Raw genomic sequence first — 19,369 nt, 5'->3', positions numbered from 1 at the left:
GCATAAATACATGCTTGGACTATATGCACACAGGTCTATAATGTCCAGTGATGTAAAAACGTGCAGCACAGACGCCCAGGATAAGTTTGCTGTAGGGGGAGGGGGGATGTATAATGCAGATACAAGCCAGGGTGATAGTGTTTATGTCACTTGGAGCATCTTAGTAAAAAAAAAAAACACATGAAGGTTAACATTTAGCTCAGATTAGATGTGTATAAAAAATTGAAGATGATAAGGAAAATAAAAGTTTATGACTCCGCAGAGGACAGATTAAACTCAGGGAAACAGAAGGACACCTGTGCAATATCTTATTTGCATTCGTAGTGATCATATTACAAACTAAGCAGGTGTTGCTGGATTACAGAAGGTCATAGCAGAGGGTTTTTGGTTTTCTGAGAAGCCCCAGTTGTGGTTTCTGATTAATTAATTAACAATCTTTTTAACTCCCTGTGACTCTGAAGGAGAATTGCATGAGGTGGAAGATTAGAAGCTAATAAAGGAAGAGAATGTGATAATTAAATGTTGAGGATGTTAAGGATTAAGCTAATGAACGCTGTAATAACACATTTACCAGGATGTGCTTTACTCTGTGTCGGAGACTGACACAGCAGAGAGAGGAGAAGATAGCATTCACATTAGATGTTTCTGGGTTTGCGGCATTAATTCCAGACAAATACCTTTAACAGATATTCGGCGAATGTATTGTGATTATAGTATAGTATTATATAGAGACTGTTTAAATCTGTTGGAGTCACACTTAAGTGAAAAAGTGGCATTTTATACAGAAATGTAAATGTGTAAAGCTTAATAAACAATATAGCAGAAATGTACCTTGAGAACTTAATGTAAACATAGAGAAAAAAACTTACGAAAATTATTATAATCTCAGGGGGTTAATCAAGTTGTTTCAGCTGTATATAGAAGAAGGATGAGAGCTTTAGGTTTCTGTCAGAGTGACTTTATGTTAGACTTGGCAGTCGACCTGTAAGCTTGGAAGGTACGGCCAGCTGAATGTTAGAAAACCCAACCTCCCCCTGAGGAGAGGGCGATTATAAAACACTTATGGAAGACAAGTTGAGCCTGTGCTCTGTGCTCGCGTCTGTACAATTTAACAGATGTGAAAGAGAAGGGGTTGGAGTTTTATAGAGAGCATGCATGGTAAAACATACTGTAGAAAAAGGTGCCCGAACCCCTTCGTTTCTGGTGTTTCAACTTAAAGCTTTTGTCTGTGTTTTTTTTGTTTGTTTTTTTTACACCAAAATTGGGTGTTACATCCACACATGGGTTATTTCACAGTCAGATAAGGAAACATTAAAAAAAAAAACATAGCATTATTCAAAATACAGGTCTCAAAGCTCTAACATAATATTTCACCATCCATCATGATTTGATTACATTTCTCATCAGCTCTGCCAAAGCGATGCTGCCAAATACAGTCTGCTTGGCCTGTGGTGAATGACATCATTGTTGGCTCAGAGTAACTCCATTCTACTATAGCCCTTATTCTATTCTGGCACACCTGTATTTGCAACCGTATTCTTTTCAGGTCTGAAATAACTACTTATTAGATTTTATGTTTAGTAGTTCCAGTAAATGAGATGTGATGTGCTATATGCTGATTCTCAAAACTGAAGGACTGTGTTTCAGTGAGGCTTATTGATCTGAATGTGTGTTTGTATGTGTGCACGATGTGGATATATATATACACATGTAATAAACATGTCAAGTCGAATGTGTTGAATTATATTGTATGCATCATCAGCACATGCATCATAAATATTTTAATCAGTATTTGCTTCCTAAAACTAGAGAACTTACAGCTATAAATAATTAACTTAGTATGTATACTGTATATGAACCCTTGTATGGTGTTTGGGTCTGTGGGACCCGTTGATGAGTAGTTATTTTTTAATGAATTTTTTCTTCTCGCATCTTGATTATATTACATTTTATTAATAAAACAAACTAAAAACGAGTAGCACTTTAATTCACAAATGTGATCTAGCAAAGGCAAAAGGTAAATATTAAACATATGCTTTTTATGCTGCTTGTAATTAGGGATGTAACGATATGAAAATTTCATATCACGGTTATTGTGACCAAAATTATCACGGTTATCATTATTATCGCGGTATTGTTGAAGTTGTGCTCAAAATGTTTAAAAAGTACTTATACACACACTGAAATAATTTAACCAAGTTGTATTAAAAAAAAATAAAAATAATTGGTACAATGTGCCTTCTGTTGCCAGAAACATTCAAATATTAACCCTTAGTGGTCTGAGCCTATTTTGTCCGTTTTTCAGTACTTTTGGTTTTGCCTTTATATACTATATAAGCAAATGTTTACTATACCCATGTTTGGGATCTTTTTTTTTAAGCACAACTTCATTTATATCATCTGCCTATTATTTTTTTTCACTTTAACCTGCTATATCAACATAAATGGACAAAAAACACAAAAAAATATATAAAATCCAATTTGAAAAAGGTATATAATTTATTGCATAAATAACACAAAGATGCTTAATGAACCTTTTCAAAGACTTTAAAAGTGAAAAATGGTTCCAAATATTAGATATATAAAATTAAAATTGTAATCAAATAAAACTATACTCAAATATTCGACATAAAAGCAGATCTTTACATAGGCGTTTACTCCAAAAAAGTGCAGTAATCAAACACGGTTATCATGATAATTAGAATTTAAACGGTAATATTAACCATCTGCAATTTTACCGCGGTTTATTGTTATACCAGTAATCGTTACATCCCTACTTGTAGTAAACATCTGTTGAGTATTTTAACATTAAATGGATTGATTATGTTGAATTAAAAACCCACAAATGCAGCGGGTCCACCACACCCATGAACAATGGCTGAATAATAAAAATCTGAACACCACACAAGGATTAAGAGTACATTTACGCAGCATTCCTAACCTTGTGCGTATTTGTTTACATACATATATAAAGGCACATGACATGCATGTGTGCACTTATGCTTGGGTTATGAATGAAAATAGAAGTTTGAGAGAAACCTGAACAATAGTGTGTCTGAATAAAGAGGCCTGTTTTGGTCCAAAGTGCCCACTCTCGCTAAATTACTGAATGGGATGAAATGGCTCTCAAAGATACGTAACTGTGACCTCTGCTTGTTAGCCTGAAAAGGTTAACAACTCTGGGAAAGGAAGGTAGTTTTGCCTGGGTGAGTCACTGTCACGAACACGAGTGACTCATCAGGCAGACGACAGGATCAAACGGGAAGAGAAACAAGAGTCGTGACAGTGTTAAAGAGATGGTGAATGAGGGGATGTGTAGTGAGAGTGAGGGGACTCATCAAAGGGCAAAATGTATGAGACAGAGCTGCACAGTCAGAGTCTTAATCTAAAAGACCATAAAAAGTACTTATAAGACCCTATACTCACATTAAAAAAAAGTAGCTCCCTAATCTGTTAATTAAATCTGTTGGATGGATTATGTAGGGTCAAAACACAGTAATGTCCCATCAGACAGTGAATTTTAATTGATTGCCATTCCAACATTTATTTCAGTATAAAGTAGCTCCTTGTTTTGGATAATCCCTTATGGTCCAACTAAAGCAAAAATGAATTTAAAAGTCAAAATGTGGGTCATTTAGCAACACTAATCTGTCAAATTGTCTCTAAAATGTCAAGTCAGAGAGATTTCGAATACCACGTTTTGACCCTGTATCAGATATACAAAAACGGATGTTGAGAAGTATTCAAGTCACTATTACTGATATTGTCTGTCAGTTATTATTTTGTTATATACTTTCACTGCTGTTTCAAAATTCAGAGGTGGTCTTGGGGTCTTGGAGGGGCGGGGTTCTGAGGGTTTATACTCAAGGGAGACCCACACAATATTACCAATTCAAAAAATCTATTGGGAAAATATAAAGAAATGAAAACTAGAATCATATCAGCTCTATATCAGAAATTGATGATAAATAAACATTCAACTAAATACATAAAAGAAAAGTAGGAAGCAGAGTAAAATACAAACATGTCAGATGATGATTGACAAGATATGTGGAAAATACATCAGACATCCGCTATTTCTCGGATATGGAGGGAATTCTCTTGGAAGAATTAGTTTTTTGTTTTTTTGTTTTTATTACACCTAAGGTTAAGACTAAATATTTGAAGACAAAATTACCAGAATGGAGGGAATATGGAGTAATTGAAGCCGATCACTCACATGTATTTTGGAAATGTCATGAATTGTCTTTGTTTTGGGAAAATATACATAAAAGCATGAAGGAGCTATTGGGATATGGCATCACTATGAATTACATGATACGTTAACTTTGTCTTTTTTTTGTAATTATCTTTTTATTGGAAAGGCAAATGTCCATCACATACATTAATTACAGCCCATTAAAGAAAATAAAATAGGATGGATATAGAAAGTTTCAGTTATTATAGATTTTGCCCTTCTAGAATTTCCATTTATTCATTTTCAGTTACAGTAATTTTACATTACATTAAGGAAAATGTTCAAGCATCTGATAGGTATTTGGTTCAATATTACTGATAGCTGGCAAGAAAGTAACTACAAGGAAATGGGGCAAGGTAGATCCTCCTAACCAGGAAGAGTGGATGGAGTGTCGAAGAAATCTGCATAATGGAAAAATTGACTCACCATCTGAGATTACAAGAGGCACAGTTTGAAGAAAAATGGGGAAAATGGACTTTATTCAGAACGCGAAAGTGACAAAACAAAGCAAAAATGGAATAACAGAAAAAGGAAAGAATGGATGGACTATTACGAACATGACCCCCAAACAGTGTCGTTATTGATGTTTAGAAATGTTGAAAATATCAAGCTAATAAAAAAAAAAAAAAAAATCTATTGGGAAAATATGTCTTTTATTAATGACATGACAGAGAGACCTCTGGAAGGAACTGACTCATGTCCGGTTTCACATTCACTGTTGGAGAACGTAAATCACCAGGACTCTTTATGAATCACAGCCTCTTTTATTCTCATTGAACAGGAAGTGTTGGTCTCATCCTCTGTCCAAGCTGGTCTGATGAGCACCGCCAACTCAATCTAGACTCTATGAATAAACATCCTTTTTGGCAACTTGATGTGTCAAAAAAATCCCACTGGGTATTTCAGATATTGCACAGTGGTCAATGTTTTACAGAATATTTAAAACAAATGAGCTCCCATGTACTTGGAATGAAGATAAAATAGCAAAATATTAACCTTTGTGTTTACCTGCTTTTCCTCAGAGCGCTGTCTAGAAGACCATGAGTTGGTGGTTCAAGTCCAAGCCTCTATGAACAGCGACAGTAGATTCCTCTTCAGGAAGAACTATGCCAAATATGAATTCTTCAGAAACCCCCTGGTAATTTCTTTTGCTGCTGACATTTGCAGTGACGTTCGGTGCACCTATTACAGTAACTTTACAGAATGCAAAAGTAAAGCGTTTTCTAGCACAGTGGCCTCTGGAGAGTGCCCCAGAGTGCATTTCTTATACTTTTTGCCCTATTGTGACAACTGACTGTATTAATAAGATTTGTGTGACATGTCATTTTCTGTCATAAATTCCTACCCCATAATTATTGTCACGGTGGCTGAGATTCTCCCTTTCATCTCCCTCTGCCTTCCTCTTCCATCAGACATTTTTCCCGGAGCACATGGTTGCTTGGTGCCAGGAAACCAATCGTATGATTCCACCATCTCAACTCCTGCAGGTACATGCACACGCTAAGATTCACATTTCTTCCTGCCTTTCAGTTCCTCTCTCTTCCTGACATGCACCGATGTTAGTATACCTCCGAGTCAGCACGGACCACATAGTGTACAATCAAACTGACATACCTCACCTCTGACCCTTAGACACTATGTCTCGTCAGAGCTTGCAGTAATAACTGGTGTTGATCCCCTGTTGACACATGACTGTCTAGGCACACGCACCGCAAGCCCGACATGCATGATGAATGGAATTAGGCATTTGGAAATAGAACATACAGTTCCTTCGACTTACTGTATGTTTGTACAGAACAAATTCGTGCGCGTGTCTCATAAATTTTGTGTCTCACAAATCATTCAAATGCCATACCCTGTACAGACTGTACAAAAAACATAAAAAAGCTAAATCTGGGAGGAGACCAAAAGGCTAAAATATTCTTGTCATTTTGAAGAGCTTTGGTCTTAATGGATGGAGGGTTTACACACAGTCTGGTGCGTTCTTCTATCATGTAATGGAGCTGTCAGAGACAGAACCACAAGTGGAATTCATCCGTTCATCCTTGCGACTCACAGAAAGCTTTTAACTCCCCTGCTGATCATTTAGATGTTACGCTCCGTTATGCTCTACATAGAGGCATCAATAAATGAATGGGGATGGGGTGAGCCAGAGTTGTGTCAGAAATCCCCAGTGTTTGACCTTTTCTAAACACAAGATCTTTGCACTCAATTAGAGTGCTGTCCAAAGCCCACAGTTTCTCAACCCAGCTCTGCCAGGTGCCATATGTCAATGCAAAGCGACAAGGTGTAGTGCCTCAAAAAAGAAAGCTCTTTGAGTTAACATGGCGTGTGAAAGTGAGCTCCATGAATGCCGGCAAATGTTCATGCATGAGGCCCATTGTCAAAAGTTTCCAAAACACTGGGAAACATGTGCTTTAAATATTGAAGAGTCCTCTGGAACAGTTTACCTTTGAGCCGCAAGCCACAAATTCCAAATCAGCTCTAATAACTTAACCTGCCGCTTCATGGTGTGATATTTTTGTGAAACATGAAAACCACAAACTCCAAATACTTCAGACACCCACAAGACAATTTAGGCTTGAAGGGATGCCAGTGTATGTTGATTCAGTGTATGAAGAGTATTTTTCTTGGCCGACACATTGCATAACATGAAGCTTTGTTGCTTTACAATGTAAAACTGTCTTCAGAGGTTAATTACAGACACTGTTCTCCACATAAATACATTTTGTATATACTGTACATCTGTATATGAATGTGTATGGGCTGTAGTAGCACAGTGTCTGCCATTATTGTGGTCCTGCCTCAGTATAGAAGAATACAAAGCAAATGTCTGCAGTCTGTGATTTCTCTGTCAGCTGCAGCCTTCACTTATCTGACGATTGCAGACCATTCAGGCTTCACATGTGATCCGGCAATCCCCCCCTTGAGGCAGAGGGGTCCCTAAACCTGAATAAACCTGTGGACGACATCAAAGAGTGTCTAAATCCAAAATATAGTGTGCTGATCATCTGTCTTACTGCTTCTTTCAGAACTTCTTAGCAACCAGTAGCTGTCCGGAGGTCCAGGGTTATCTGTATGTGAAGGAGGTGGGAAGAAAGTCGTGGAAGAAGGTTTATATGTTTCTGCGCCGTTCTGGACTCTACTGTTCGACAAAAGGAACGTCAAAGGTAACTGCAAATGGAACTGTTAATTTGTCAGTTAAGAATATCTTTACATACTACTTTGAATTTTTGTTGTAGTGCTACTTAACCCTCAAAGACCTAAACAGCTACTAGCGACCAAAAGAATCTACCTCTGAACCAAAAATCCTATCAATACTTGTAAACAATGCAGTTTGTAGTGTCTTATTTGGACATTTAGAGGCTGGAAGCATCAACCATTTTCTGCAACATTCATTCACTAATAAATTCCATGTAGTTTGATAAATCAAAGTGGTTGTTGATGCATGTATTTATGTTCAGCTGATTGAGCAATTTAGAAAATGAAAAAATGAATGAATGAATATTGATAAGGTCTTAAAGCTTTAATGTATGATATTCAGTGGAATCTAGTGGTGATTTTTCTGCAACCCACTGACCACCTCTCACTTCACCCACCCCTATGGTGGCTGCTACAAATGTTACAAAAAATGCCTTCATTGGAGTCAGTGTCTCTTTTGTCCCTCCTGGGCTTTTTGGTGATATTAACTCTGGTCTGCTCTCAAATACAGTCACGGAAAAAATTATTAGACCATCAAAAGTCATCAAAAACAATGGTTATGCAATCAACTACTAACTCCTTTGTGTATCATGTGACTAAAACAGACAAAAGAAAACATGGAATGCCTAAAAGTATTGTTTTTGTCAGTACAATGCCATAGATATTGATGTAAGAACTGAAGTGATTTTGGTTATTATCAAGAAAACATGAAAAATATCTAGATATCAGCTCTGAAATTAAACTCTTATGAGCTATTTGTGTTATCATTATATTTGTCCAAACAAATGTACCTTAAGTTGTATCAGGCATTAAAATGAAAAAGAAATTGAAGAAAACAAGGGTGGTCTAATATTTTTTTCCCCAACTGCATAATAGGTTACATAATGCTGTTCACTACTAGATACAACCTGATTAAAAAGAGAAAAACAAACAAAAAACAAAGGTCAGCTCATTATATAGTAAAAGAAACATGGTTCTTTATTTTCAGGTGATTAAACACAAATGGAAAAGTAATTATGACTGGTATATTCCACTAGATCCGACTAAATCCCCGAAAAATCTTTTACACATTGAATCTTTATGAGGCATCAAAATTAAATGTCTGATCGCTGCAGGCACCGTGGTTATTGATGGTGGTTTCTTCGCGCACATCTCAGTCTGATAATAAACCTAGAGGTTGTGTATCTGTGATATTCTGACATATTAATTATTTCTGTCTGCAGGAGCCCAGACATCTGCAGTTACTAGCAGACCTAGAAGACAGTAACATCTTCAGTGTCATCACAGGCAAAAAGCAGCACGGTGCACCCACAGACTACGGCTTCTGCATCAAGGTGAGTTGTGGAAGTGAAGAATCACTTTGAAATGAAATATTATCAACTCGGCAGTGACTGACATCTTGCTTTGCAGTGTTATGAATGTGTAAATATGAACTGTGAGGTCCTGGATTATTACTTGTGGTTATATCTCAGAGCGTTTTCCAAAAGTGCCAGATCGAATCTAATCTAATCTTTTCTCATTTTTGAAACGGTCCTTTTTCTCATTTTCACATGCTCCTCAGCTGAGGAAATTCCATCAGTGATACCGATGATAATAGTGGCAGGCATGATGAGAATAATGCAATAATATATAATGAGTAGCATGTTATCTGATTTTGAAAAATGTCAATTGGCAGCCCAATAAAGGCCGAGGGGAGCTGAAGGAGCTGAGAATGTTGTGCGCTGAGGATGAACAGGGCAGGACCTGTTGGATGACTGCCTTTCGACTCTTTAAGGTACCAAAATGACAGTCTAAAACGCATTACACCAGTGTTTTTCAACCTTGGGGTCAGGACCCAATGTGGGGTCGCCTGGAATTCAAATGGGGTCGCTTGAAATTTCTAGTAATTGATTTAAAAAAAAAAAATTACTGATAAAAAAATATATGTTGAGTTGACAGAGACAATCCCAATCCATGACAGACATGACAAACTGTGAAGCTGAAACTGAAGCACTGTGGTTCTGTTTATCTGTCAAATGTTCATTGTGGTCGGTCTCAGATGCTGCAGCTCTTTCATAATTCATAGTTTGAGTTCTTGTTTGTTCAGTATTAATTGTCAGCCTTGTAAATACAAGCTGGACTGATGGTACATATTCTGACAAAAGAAAATAAAATTCTCACTTTGTGCAGTAATCTACACCTGGCTTTTCTGCCTCCCGTCCATAATAATATACATTATACAGGGTGGGGAAGCAAAATTTACAATATTTTGAAAGACAGTGTATGACCAATTAGTTTATTGAAAGTCATGAGAATTTATTTGCCACAAGAAAATTGACATAATAGAAAATGTTTTTATTCTATGTGTCCTCCTTCTTTCTCAATAACTGCCTTCACACGCTTCCTGAAACTTGCGCAAGTGTTCCTCAAATATTGGGGTGACAACTTCTCCCATTCTTCTTTAATAGTATCTTCCAGACTTTCTCGTAATATTTTTGCTCATAGTCATTCTCTTCTTTACATTATAAACAGTCTTTATGGACACTCCAACTATTTTTGAAATCTCCTTTGGTGTGACGAGTGCATTCAGCAAATCACACACTCTTTGACGTTTGCTTTCCTGATTACTCATATGGGCAAAAGTTTCTGAAAAGGTATGGATAATAGTGTTAGGTATGATTATGACATCAATATATGTTTAGTTTCAAAACAATTGACGTAGTGCCTGCTGAGAAAAAACAACTAAATGTTCATTGTAAATTTTGCTTCCCCACCCTGTATAGCCTAAATATTGTCTAAAATTAACATTTATTTTTAACATAGTATAGCAAAGTATTACATGATCCAAAACAAATTAATTTTAGCCAAAAAAATGTCTCCTTTTTGAATGTCTGGGGTTGCCAGAAATTTGTGATGTTAAAATGGGGTCACGAGCAAAAAAAAGGTTGAAAAACACTGCATTACACTGTTTTTACTCATCTATTTCTGCTATCGTAACCACTCCAGAGTAGACGACTCAGTGTGTCTCCTTTTTGTTCACAGTATGGCATTGTATTATACCAGAACTATAAGATTCCTCTACAAAGAAAAACCTTACTATCACACTTCTCAGCACCTGTGGTAAGTGTCTTTATCCTGCTCATATTCATGCATAATAACATACTTTAGAAACACTCCTACATACTGTGTATTTAGAAACTTGTATGCAGTTGCACCCTAGTGCCGCAGCGTCTGTATCCACTGTAAACATGATGTATCTTTGTCTCCCCCTAGCGGAGTGTATCTGAGAACTCCCTTGTGGCGATGGATTTTTCAGGGAGGATAGGCAGGGTTATTGACAATCCTGTGGAGGCGCAAAGTGCTGCCATGGAGGAAGGACATGCTTGGAGGGTGAGACACAACAACCGTTTTTATGTTAAATAAAGCTTTGAAAATCCTGATGGTACTGTTTGTTAATATTCATGCAGAGCTCAGATTGTTCCTCCTTTATTTCACCCTTTCATGCATAGTGGTCACTACAGTGGACAGTTATTTTACCGGTGTCTTCTAGCATATTCATGGGTTTTGTTATTTTAGTTGCATATCAGCCAACACAGTGGACACTTATGTACCATCCCATACACTGACATTCATACCATTACTGTCTTTTTGCATATTATCTGCACGAAGTTAGTAATAACTAGTATTAGAGTATGTTAAAATGTGACAAAACATCAGATTAGCTGCATGAAAAATGTTTTTATTTCATAGTTTTCACACAGTATCTCATTTTCTGATGAGTTTTAAATACATGTTTGTTTGTTTTTTGCTTCAAAAATTAAATGTATGGTGTCCAGCTGAGTGGACATTTTTGTAACTTCATGAAAAATAAGTTCATAAAAAAAAAAAAAAAAATTCAGTCGCATTGTTTTTTTTTTTTATGCCTAAAGAGGAATTTAAAAAACTCAGGAAAAAACCCCAACTAAGGTTCTCATAATTCATGCGTGAAAGGGTTAAAGGCAAAGTATGTAACATTCTCAGTTATCGGTTCACAATGATCCAAGTAATAAATATGTGGATTCCCAAGTGAAACAGAAGCCAAATAACCAGATTTTTCCTTGAACAATTCTAAATCATCGCAAATAATGAACAGAAAGACATGTTTGAGTGTGTAAAATGACTGTGAGTGTGAACCGGCTCATGAATTAATCCCTGTTGTGTTTTCTGTATGTGGCGTCTCCCTCAGAAGAGGAGTCAACGAATGAACATACTGGGTTCCCACAGTCCTTTGCACCACTCCTCATTAAGTTCAGGTAAATGCAGTAGTGTCTCGGTTGTAACTCTGACTTAAATTTCTCAGTGTGTGAATCCCCCAATTGCTGTCTTTACATTTCTTTCTTTTTTTTTTTTTTTTTTTTTCCCCCTGCAGTCATCCACATAGCTCAGCTGTGGTTCCACGGCAGAATAACCCGAGAAGAATCTCATCGCATCATCCACCAGCAGGGACAAGTAGATGGGTAAAGGAACTGGTGCTGCTGTAAATCATGAGATGTGGAGGTTTTTACTGAATATTTCTCTCATGTTGTTCCCTTTTTCTCTCCTTTCAGATTGTTTCTGTTGAGAGTCAGTCAGAGTAACCCCAAGGCATTTGTGCTCACATTGTGCCATCACCAGAAAATCAAACATTTCCAGATACTACCGGTATGCAGTTTTTAACCCTTTCATGCATGAATTATGAGAACCTTAATCAAGATTTTTTTTTTTCCTAAGTGTTTTATTCATCTTTAGGCATGGAAAAAAAACACAATTTGATAGATTTTTTTTATTTTATGAACCTATTTTTCATGGAGTTACAAAAATGTCCACTCAGCTGGACACCATGCATTTCATTTTAGAAGCGAAGAAACATGCATTTACTGATATACAGGATGAGGAAGCAAAATTTACAATATTTTGAGGCAGGGATTGAAAGACAGTGTATGACCAATTATTTCATTGAAAGTCATGAGAATTTATTTGCCACAAGAAAATTTACATAATAGAAAATGTTTTTATTCTATGTGTCCTCCTTCTTTCTCAATAACTGCCTTCACACGCTTCCTGAAACTTGTGCAAGTGTTCCTCAAATATTCGAGTGACAACTTCTCCCATTCTTCTTTAATAGTATCTTCCAGACTTTCTCGTAATATTTTTGCTCATAGTCATTCTCTTCTTTCCATTATAAACAGTCTTTATGGACACTCCAACTATTTTTGAAATCTCCTTTGGTGTGACGAGTGCATTCAGCAAATCACACACTCTTTGATGTTTGCTTTCCTGATTACTCATATGGGCAAAAGTTTCTGAAAAGGTATGGATAATAGTGTTAGGTATGATTATGACATCAATATATGTTTGGTTTCAAAACAACTGACGTAGTGCCTGCTGAGAAAAAACAACTAAATGTTCATTGTAAATTTTGCTTCCCCACCCTGTACAGTGGGAAAACTGAAATAAAAACACTTTTAATGCTGCTAATCTGACATTTTCTCACATTTTAGCACACCTGCATGGAGATGATATGCTAAAAAAAAACTTTTTGTTAAAAAAAAACAAATCAAAACTGTTAATTACAGTCTAATAACAATTGCCTTTTTTATTTTTTTTACACTCAAACATGTTACTGCAGATCAGGTTTATCTAGAACAGCAAAGTTACAGTAATGGTATGAATTTCAGTGTATGGGACGTTACATAAGCGTCCACTGTGTTGACTGATATGAAACTAAAACAACAAAACCCATGAATGTACAAGAGAACAGCTGTAGAATAACTGTCCACTGTAGTGACCACTATGCATGAAAGGGTTAATGTGATGTGATAATAATGGGAGTATTTGTCCCAAACATACAACATTTTAAAGAAAAGTCTCCTCTTTTTCACCCTGTTTTTCCTCTCTCTCTCTCTTTCTTTTTTTTTTTGCATGTGGTGTGATCCTCCTCACTCCGGCCTGGATCTGTCTTACTCTGCCAGTGTGAAGAGGACGGCCAAATCTTCTTCAGCCTTGACGACGGCGCCACCAAATTCACTGACCTGATTCAGCTGGTGGAGTTCTACCAGCTCAACAGAGGAGTGCTGCCTTGTAAACTCAGACACCCGTGCACCGTTGTGGCCTTATGACACCTGCGGATCATCTGACACATGACTCCAATCACTTGACCTGACTTTGCCTAAAAAACAAAAAACAAAACAAAACAAAAAGAATCTTTCCGCCGGTTGATTCTTGTGTTTTTGTCTCTATAAGAAGCTGGTGAATTAACTGATGTTTTGTTGTTGTTGTTGTTTTTTTTAATTATTATTATTATTATTATTATTATCGTGAGTCCGCCAGAGACTGCTGAGAGACGTGTTGGATTCCTTTTTGGTTTGCATGGATGATGATGATGATGATGTTGAGGAGTCGGATGCACATGATCGCGAGGAAATGAACACTGCCGTTTGTGTCAATGCTGGTGTGCAGAATCTTCCACAATCTTGCTACACATTTTCACCAATAAGCTTGGACCCAGTGACCCTCAACATTTTTTTTTTTTTTTTTTTCATTTATTACACAGCTCAACCCTTCAACTGGACAATCAGCAGGACAACTCAAGCTTTTGTGTGGACCACTTTGCTCTCTGAAAAAAACAAAAAAAACAAAATAGTCTCATTGAAACGTCCTCAAAGAATATACTGTAGATGGAGAGTTGATTGTCTCTTAGTTTTGCACTCATGGAACTGGGAGTGGCCTTTGACGGAGACTTCTCCACTGTCACGTTACTTAACTGTGAGATGGTGCCACTGCCCTCTAGTGTCATAGATATGTAAGGACATGTCAAAATGTAACATGGAACCGGAGGCACCGCATGGAGTGTTTTTAAATCCCTCTGAGGTTTTGACGATGTGGTTTGGAACCATTTCTTGGGTCAAACATGCAAATAAGAAAGTCTGGAACTTTTGCAAGAAAAGTATTTTTTAAATAGCTGACAATACAGAACCTATGTTATATACAGCCTCACAGAAAAAAGAAAAAATGTGTTCATCTCTTGAATACACAAGGTTTTCGTTTCTTATTGATTCATTAATTTCAGTTATGTATTATTATCAATACTCTCATTAATGATTTGTTCAAAGTCCACCTTCTGCATTCTGGATATTTAACTCTTAAAATGTCTTCATAAGCTACAAATACAGTAAATCTGTTGCTGTTTTATTACATGCTCCAGTTAATTTAAGCATTTGCCTTTGGTCTCCCCTTGCAACTTTTACTAAATGAATCTATCAAACCACGGTGTCGTTCAGGGTGAAACAACTAACAAAGCTTAACAAATTAGACATGTAAGGTTAAACGTTGAAACCAGGTGATAACTTGAGGAAATACATATGCACTACGTGGGATTATGCTGTTTTTAATACGGGCAAAGGCATTATGCTACCTGTTGTGTAATAAACTGAGACATGGAGGACTACAGTAGCACAGGGAGGGAAAACCACTAACATTTTGGAAGAATCTATTTGTCAAATTAGGAGGAAGGCTCTGACATGTGTTTTAATGATAGTTTCACAGGTTTCCTCCCTGTTAGAAGTCAGCGAGATGCTGTTAGAGCGATCCACACAACCTTTTTTTCGGGTTAATCGTGGCTTGCAAAAACGAGTCGTCGTGCTCTGACTTCACATCAGGACTAGACTCTGTGCATTACATTCCATAAAAATGCAGCCTTTTTCTACCTGAAAGTCACGTAAATACACACTGCCTACTGCACATACAATTCAGATAGACTCCACGATAATGTTAACTCTTGCCGCAGTGTAGAAAAAAAAAAAATGTAAGGAACTAGGGTTTTTATTACATATCAGAGTATTTCTGTTAATGAGTTTGTATTTGTAATGTACTTCAGCATCACCTCCTCCTCTACCTGTCCCACACTGTCTCATCACTCTGACTGTAGCAGCTGTTGGATGAAGTGAAAACTTGAAATGTCAGGATTTCTGACTGCAAAAAAAAAACAAAAAACTGCAGGGCCCATTTTAATTATCTCAACCCATCATGAGTGCAGCGAGTCACCTGTAATTAGAGCATCAGACTGAGAAAAGTGGGGATTAAACTCTCACACTGGATGTACCGATTGTTCCAGACAGTAAATTTCAGTCAAAATCAATAGTTTGTTTTTTTTTTTTTTTCTAATTCCAGCCAAGGTCAGTTTGCTTACACAAAAAAAGTCTTCTGATGGATTTCCATTTGTGGTTTAGCAAAGTGTATGATGTCGCTCCCTGCTCAAGCTTAGAGAGATTTCAGCACAGTGTCAGGAGATAAACTGGATCAGATTTCTTTTCCAATAGATACTTTTTTTTTTTTTTCTTTTTTCAGCACTGATTGATTTTGTCCGGCTAGAGTGAAACTAGACGCATTTAAACTTGAAGGGCAAACCCCAGCAGTTTTCAATTTAGGAGGATTTCAGCTAATATATCCCTAGAAGTCAATAATCTAATCAAACCCGATCCTTTAAAAAAAAAAAAAGTCCTTAGAAATGTCTCGACTCAGTTTCTCACGATACTCTGCAAATACAGTGGAAATGTTAAAAGATTTCATCGGCATTTGGCAATCTCATTTAGTTGAAAACCTCTTGAACTTCTCCAGCAACAGCCATTATATATTTACCTGCACGTTGTCTGAGGTATTTTTTATCAGCTTAGATGCAGAATAGTCACACTAATTTGACACTCTGTGCATGGTCACGATTATTTATCTAAAATGCAAGGACTCAATCATTTTTTAAGTATTATTTCTCAAAATGTATTTATTTATCTGGATGTGACTGATTACTTGAAGATTTTAAATTTCTTTTTCTCAGCGCTGTTCTGTACTGTTTTCTTTTGTCATTACCATGAAATTATTGACCAGTGTGATTTATTATTACTATTATTATTGTTATTATTAATATTATTTTATTTTTGTGATGACATAGCATCTATTGGTGTTGTTTCTTTTTTTTTTTTTTTTTTTTTTTTTTTTAGTTTTAATTATTCAGAAATATTTTTTGTCATCATCAACACTTGTTATGAAGTGATGTTTTAAAGCACACTGGTATCCATAGTGTTAATGTTGTCATTCCAGTAGATGACAGGTAGAATGTTGTGGGATTGAAAGCGAAAAGGTACCTGGGTTTCCCAAAGCATTAGTAACCACATTCAATTTTTTTTTTTTTTGTAACTTTTATTAATTATTGTTTATTTTTTTCCCATTTCTACAAAGATATCTTAGTTTAAGAATCCCATCTATTTCTTGTTAGAAGCCTCCTTTATTTTCATGATCACTCTCTTTTTTGGTGACTGAAGTTAGAGGGAAAAAAAAACAAACATGGATTGAAAAATGATATAGAACTGTAAATGTTTTGGGAAACTGGCTCCAGCAAGCTTCACTACTTTAAAAGTTCACTGTTAAAAAACATTGCCTTGAAGACAGAATTGTAAAAACTTAGATGTAGGAAGTTTAACCTTTACAGTCAAAGTGAAAGGCCATAAAATGCACAAAAACCCTATAAATGTACACTATTTACTATGATAATCAACTATTAACTGATTCCCTTTAAAGTGCAATGTCATAATCCCATATCATTCATTCCATGCAATACCCAGATAGCATTTTCTACAGATCATAGTCAACAAAATGAGCAAATTTCATTTAGTAGGCGGATTTATTTGCATGAATGTAGATGTTTAGTTTATTATGTAGGGATATGTATTGTAAAGGCCTCATTGATATTTGATATGTGGATATTTGGAGAAATTTGGGCACAACAGCTTGTCTTTTAAGTTGCTTAAAGTCATCTTAATCTACTGAGATGTCCGTGAATTGTTGATCCAAGTGTTTCAAAGCCCTAATAAGTCCCTAAAGATTCAGAATTACTTATTTTCCAGTTCACAATTGTTTTTCTGAGTAAAATAAATGGTAACAAAAGTAACGGGTGATGGATAGTGCATGAAAACAGCCCCACGCACAGGGATGTAGAGGTGTCATCAGTAGGTGGTTATGATGAATTAAAAGTACAAATGAAAATTCACTGAGTAAATACATGAAATCAGGGGCTTTGGATATCTGAATTTTTACACTTAACAGAAATGAATGTAACTATGTTGCTCAGGGTTAACTTGGAGCATGTTAAAAACTACTGGTCCATCAGATCTCTGTACAGAATGGTGTACATATGAATACTTACATTGAATTATGCTGGGATCTGTAATTATACACTTTTCTTAATTTTGTACACCACCAATCTGCTAGGTGTAATTATCAGAATAAAGCACAGTTTAGTCAATACTGAATTAGACCCTAAAAATATGACCTTTTCAACCCCAAAGTGAGAACCTTGAGCAACCACAGCTGATTAATTGACAAAATCTTTCCAATTCTTCTTGTAGAGACAAATTGACAACAGTCTGATTGGTTAAATGAAATTATATCTTAATTAAAGAGATGATCCATTTTACAAGTAGATGTAAATACAGCTAAATACTAGCGTAGTGAGTTTTAATAGCAAGGTAAGCTGTAACCACAGATGGTGCCTCTTATGACTCGTCTTTCTCTTCACAAACCAGACCTAAAATGTGGAGCGTATGACATAAAAAGCTCTCGTTCAGAGGGGACACTGAAGATCCCCCGTGAACAAAGAACTTGAGTTTGAAAAACCTCAGTGTTTGTGCCCAGTGAATGCAATTCAGACCAGAAAATGGCATTTTACGGAGAATGAATGCTTGTATCTTTATTAGTGTTTACTTATGGAGTTGAATTTGATTTGGCCCCGATTCTGCAAAGATCGGTTCACTGATTATCATCTACACTCTTGTGCATTTTCATAACATTGTCAGTGCAAGATACAGTGGCTGTACAAATGAGTAAAGTAAGAATATATATATAAAATATAAAGTATAATGTATTTCAGGGAATGCAAAAAAGAAAACAGTAACTTCTCTCTTTTTGTAAGAGAGAGCTTCTGTATTCGTTATGTGCTTTGCTTCAATTTGTAAATAGCTGAATGGCTTATAAATCTTAATTGTAACCTTTTCAGGTATTTTTGTACAAATAAGGGACTGATATATTCTGTTTATTGTAATTAGAATAAAACATTAATACATTGATATAAAACTCAACAACTGTCTTTGTCTTTATTAAGGTTAATTATGACACAAAAAGTATCTGCATTGTGTGTTATTTCCAGGTTTAGGTGTGATCAGAAAGTGGGAGACAAATATTTTAACATGGTAGATCCGATGCAAAACCGAAAGGAGACACTATGTTAAACTTACGTGAAAAATTAACTGACAGTGTGCATGGCTGATTAAGAGAGTAGTCCTTGCTTTTTTTTCACTAGATGGCGCAAAATCACTACATGTTCAATGCACTTGGGTGCCTCTGTGAAACTGGTCCCTAAAAACAAGACATAGGGGCTAAAAATTCAAACCAGATGTAGACTAATGTTATGAAGCAAGTTTGGAAGCACTTTGTGTCTATTTTAAAAATGCATAGTTATTAAGATAAAAGAAGAACTATTTTTCAGATAAAACAAATTTTTATATTACTAGCGGCATTGTACCCATGGTGCCATTGTACAATAGCATGTCGCCCTCCTGTGGTGCAACAGCGGCATTGCACCCAAATGCCCTCCCGTGTTGCAACATTGACTGGACGGACGGACACCAGACGGACAAGAAACGTGCATTATAGTAGGACTTTACATTATATTTAATACAAAAATCTCTATGTAACACGGTCAAAAGGACACGAAAATTCTGTGCTACTGATTTTTTTTTAATGTCTCTTTATTCTCTCACAGGTACATTTTGGGACTCAAACTAATTATGCAAGGTAGAGTGTTTCACCAAAATGACCGCTGTTGCAAAATCATTTGTGATTTATTTGTGTTTAACTGGGCAGGTTCTGCATGTAACGTAAGTGGAC

At 36.2% G+C, this 19,369-nt stretch overlaps 1 protein-coding gene across 5 annotated transcripts in view; it reads left to right on the top strand.

The window, feature by feature from the left end:
* Window positions 1-16,947, top strand: part of grb10b (growth factor receptor-bound protein 10b) — a 112,664-nt gene extending 95,717 nt beyond the window's left edge. For 4 of the 5 annotated variants that reach the window (XM_030157605.1, XM_030157603.1, XM_030157606.1 and 1 more), the window contains 11 exons: window positions 5,260-5,375; window positions 5,650-5,724; window positions 7,270-7,407; window positions 8,662-8,772; window positions 9,114-9,212; window positions 10,460-10,537; window positions 10,691-10,807; window positions 11,643-11,709; window positions 11,826-11,913; window positions 12,004-12,097; window positions 13,408-16,947. In XM_030157605.1, coding sequence (XP_030013465.1) covers window positions 5,260-5,375; window positions 5,650-5,724; window positions 7,270-7,407; window positions 8,662-8,772; window positions 9,114-9,212; window positions 10,460-10,537; window positions 10,691-10,807; window positions 11,643-11,709; window positions 11,826-11,913; window positions 12,004-12,097; window positions 13,408-13,554 — 1,130 coding nt within the window. In that variant the 3' untranslated portion in view covers window positions 13,555-16,947. The remainder of the gene's footprint in view (window positions 1-5,259; window positions 5,376-5,649; window positions 5,725-7,269; window positions 7,408-8,661; window positions 8,773-9,113; window positions 9,213-10,459; window positions 10,538-10,690; window positions 10,808-11,642; window positions 11,710-11,825; window positions 11,914-12,003; window positions 12,098-13,407) is intronic. The other variant, XM_030157604.1, reaches the window with a different exon arrangement.
* Window positions 16,948-19,369: the final 2,422 nt, after the last annotated feature.

Source organism: Sphaeramia orbicularis, chromosome 16, assembly GCF_902148855.1.
Source record: "Sphaeramia orbicularis chromosome 16, fSphaOr1.1, whole genome shotgun sequence".
NCBI lineage: Eukaryota > Metazoa > Chordata > Actinopteri > Kurtiformes > Apogonidae > Sphaeramia > Sphaeramia orbicularis.
This window is presented reverse-complemented; position numbering and strand designations above follow the sequence as displayed.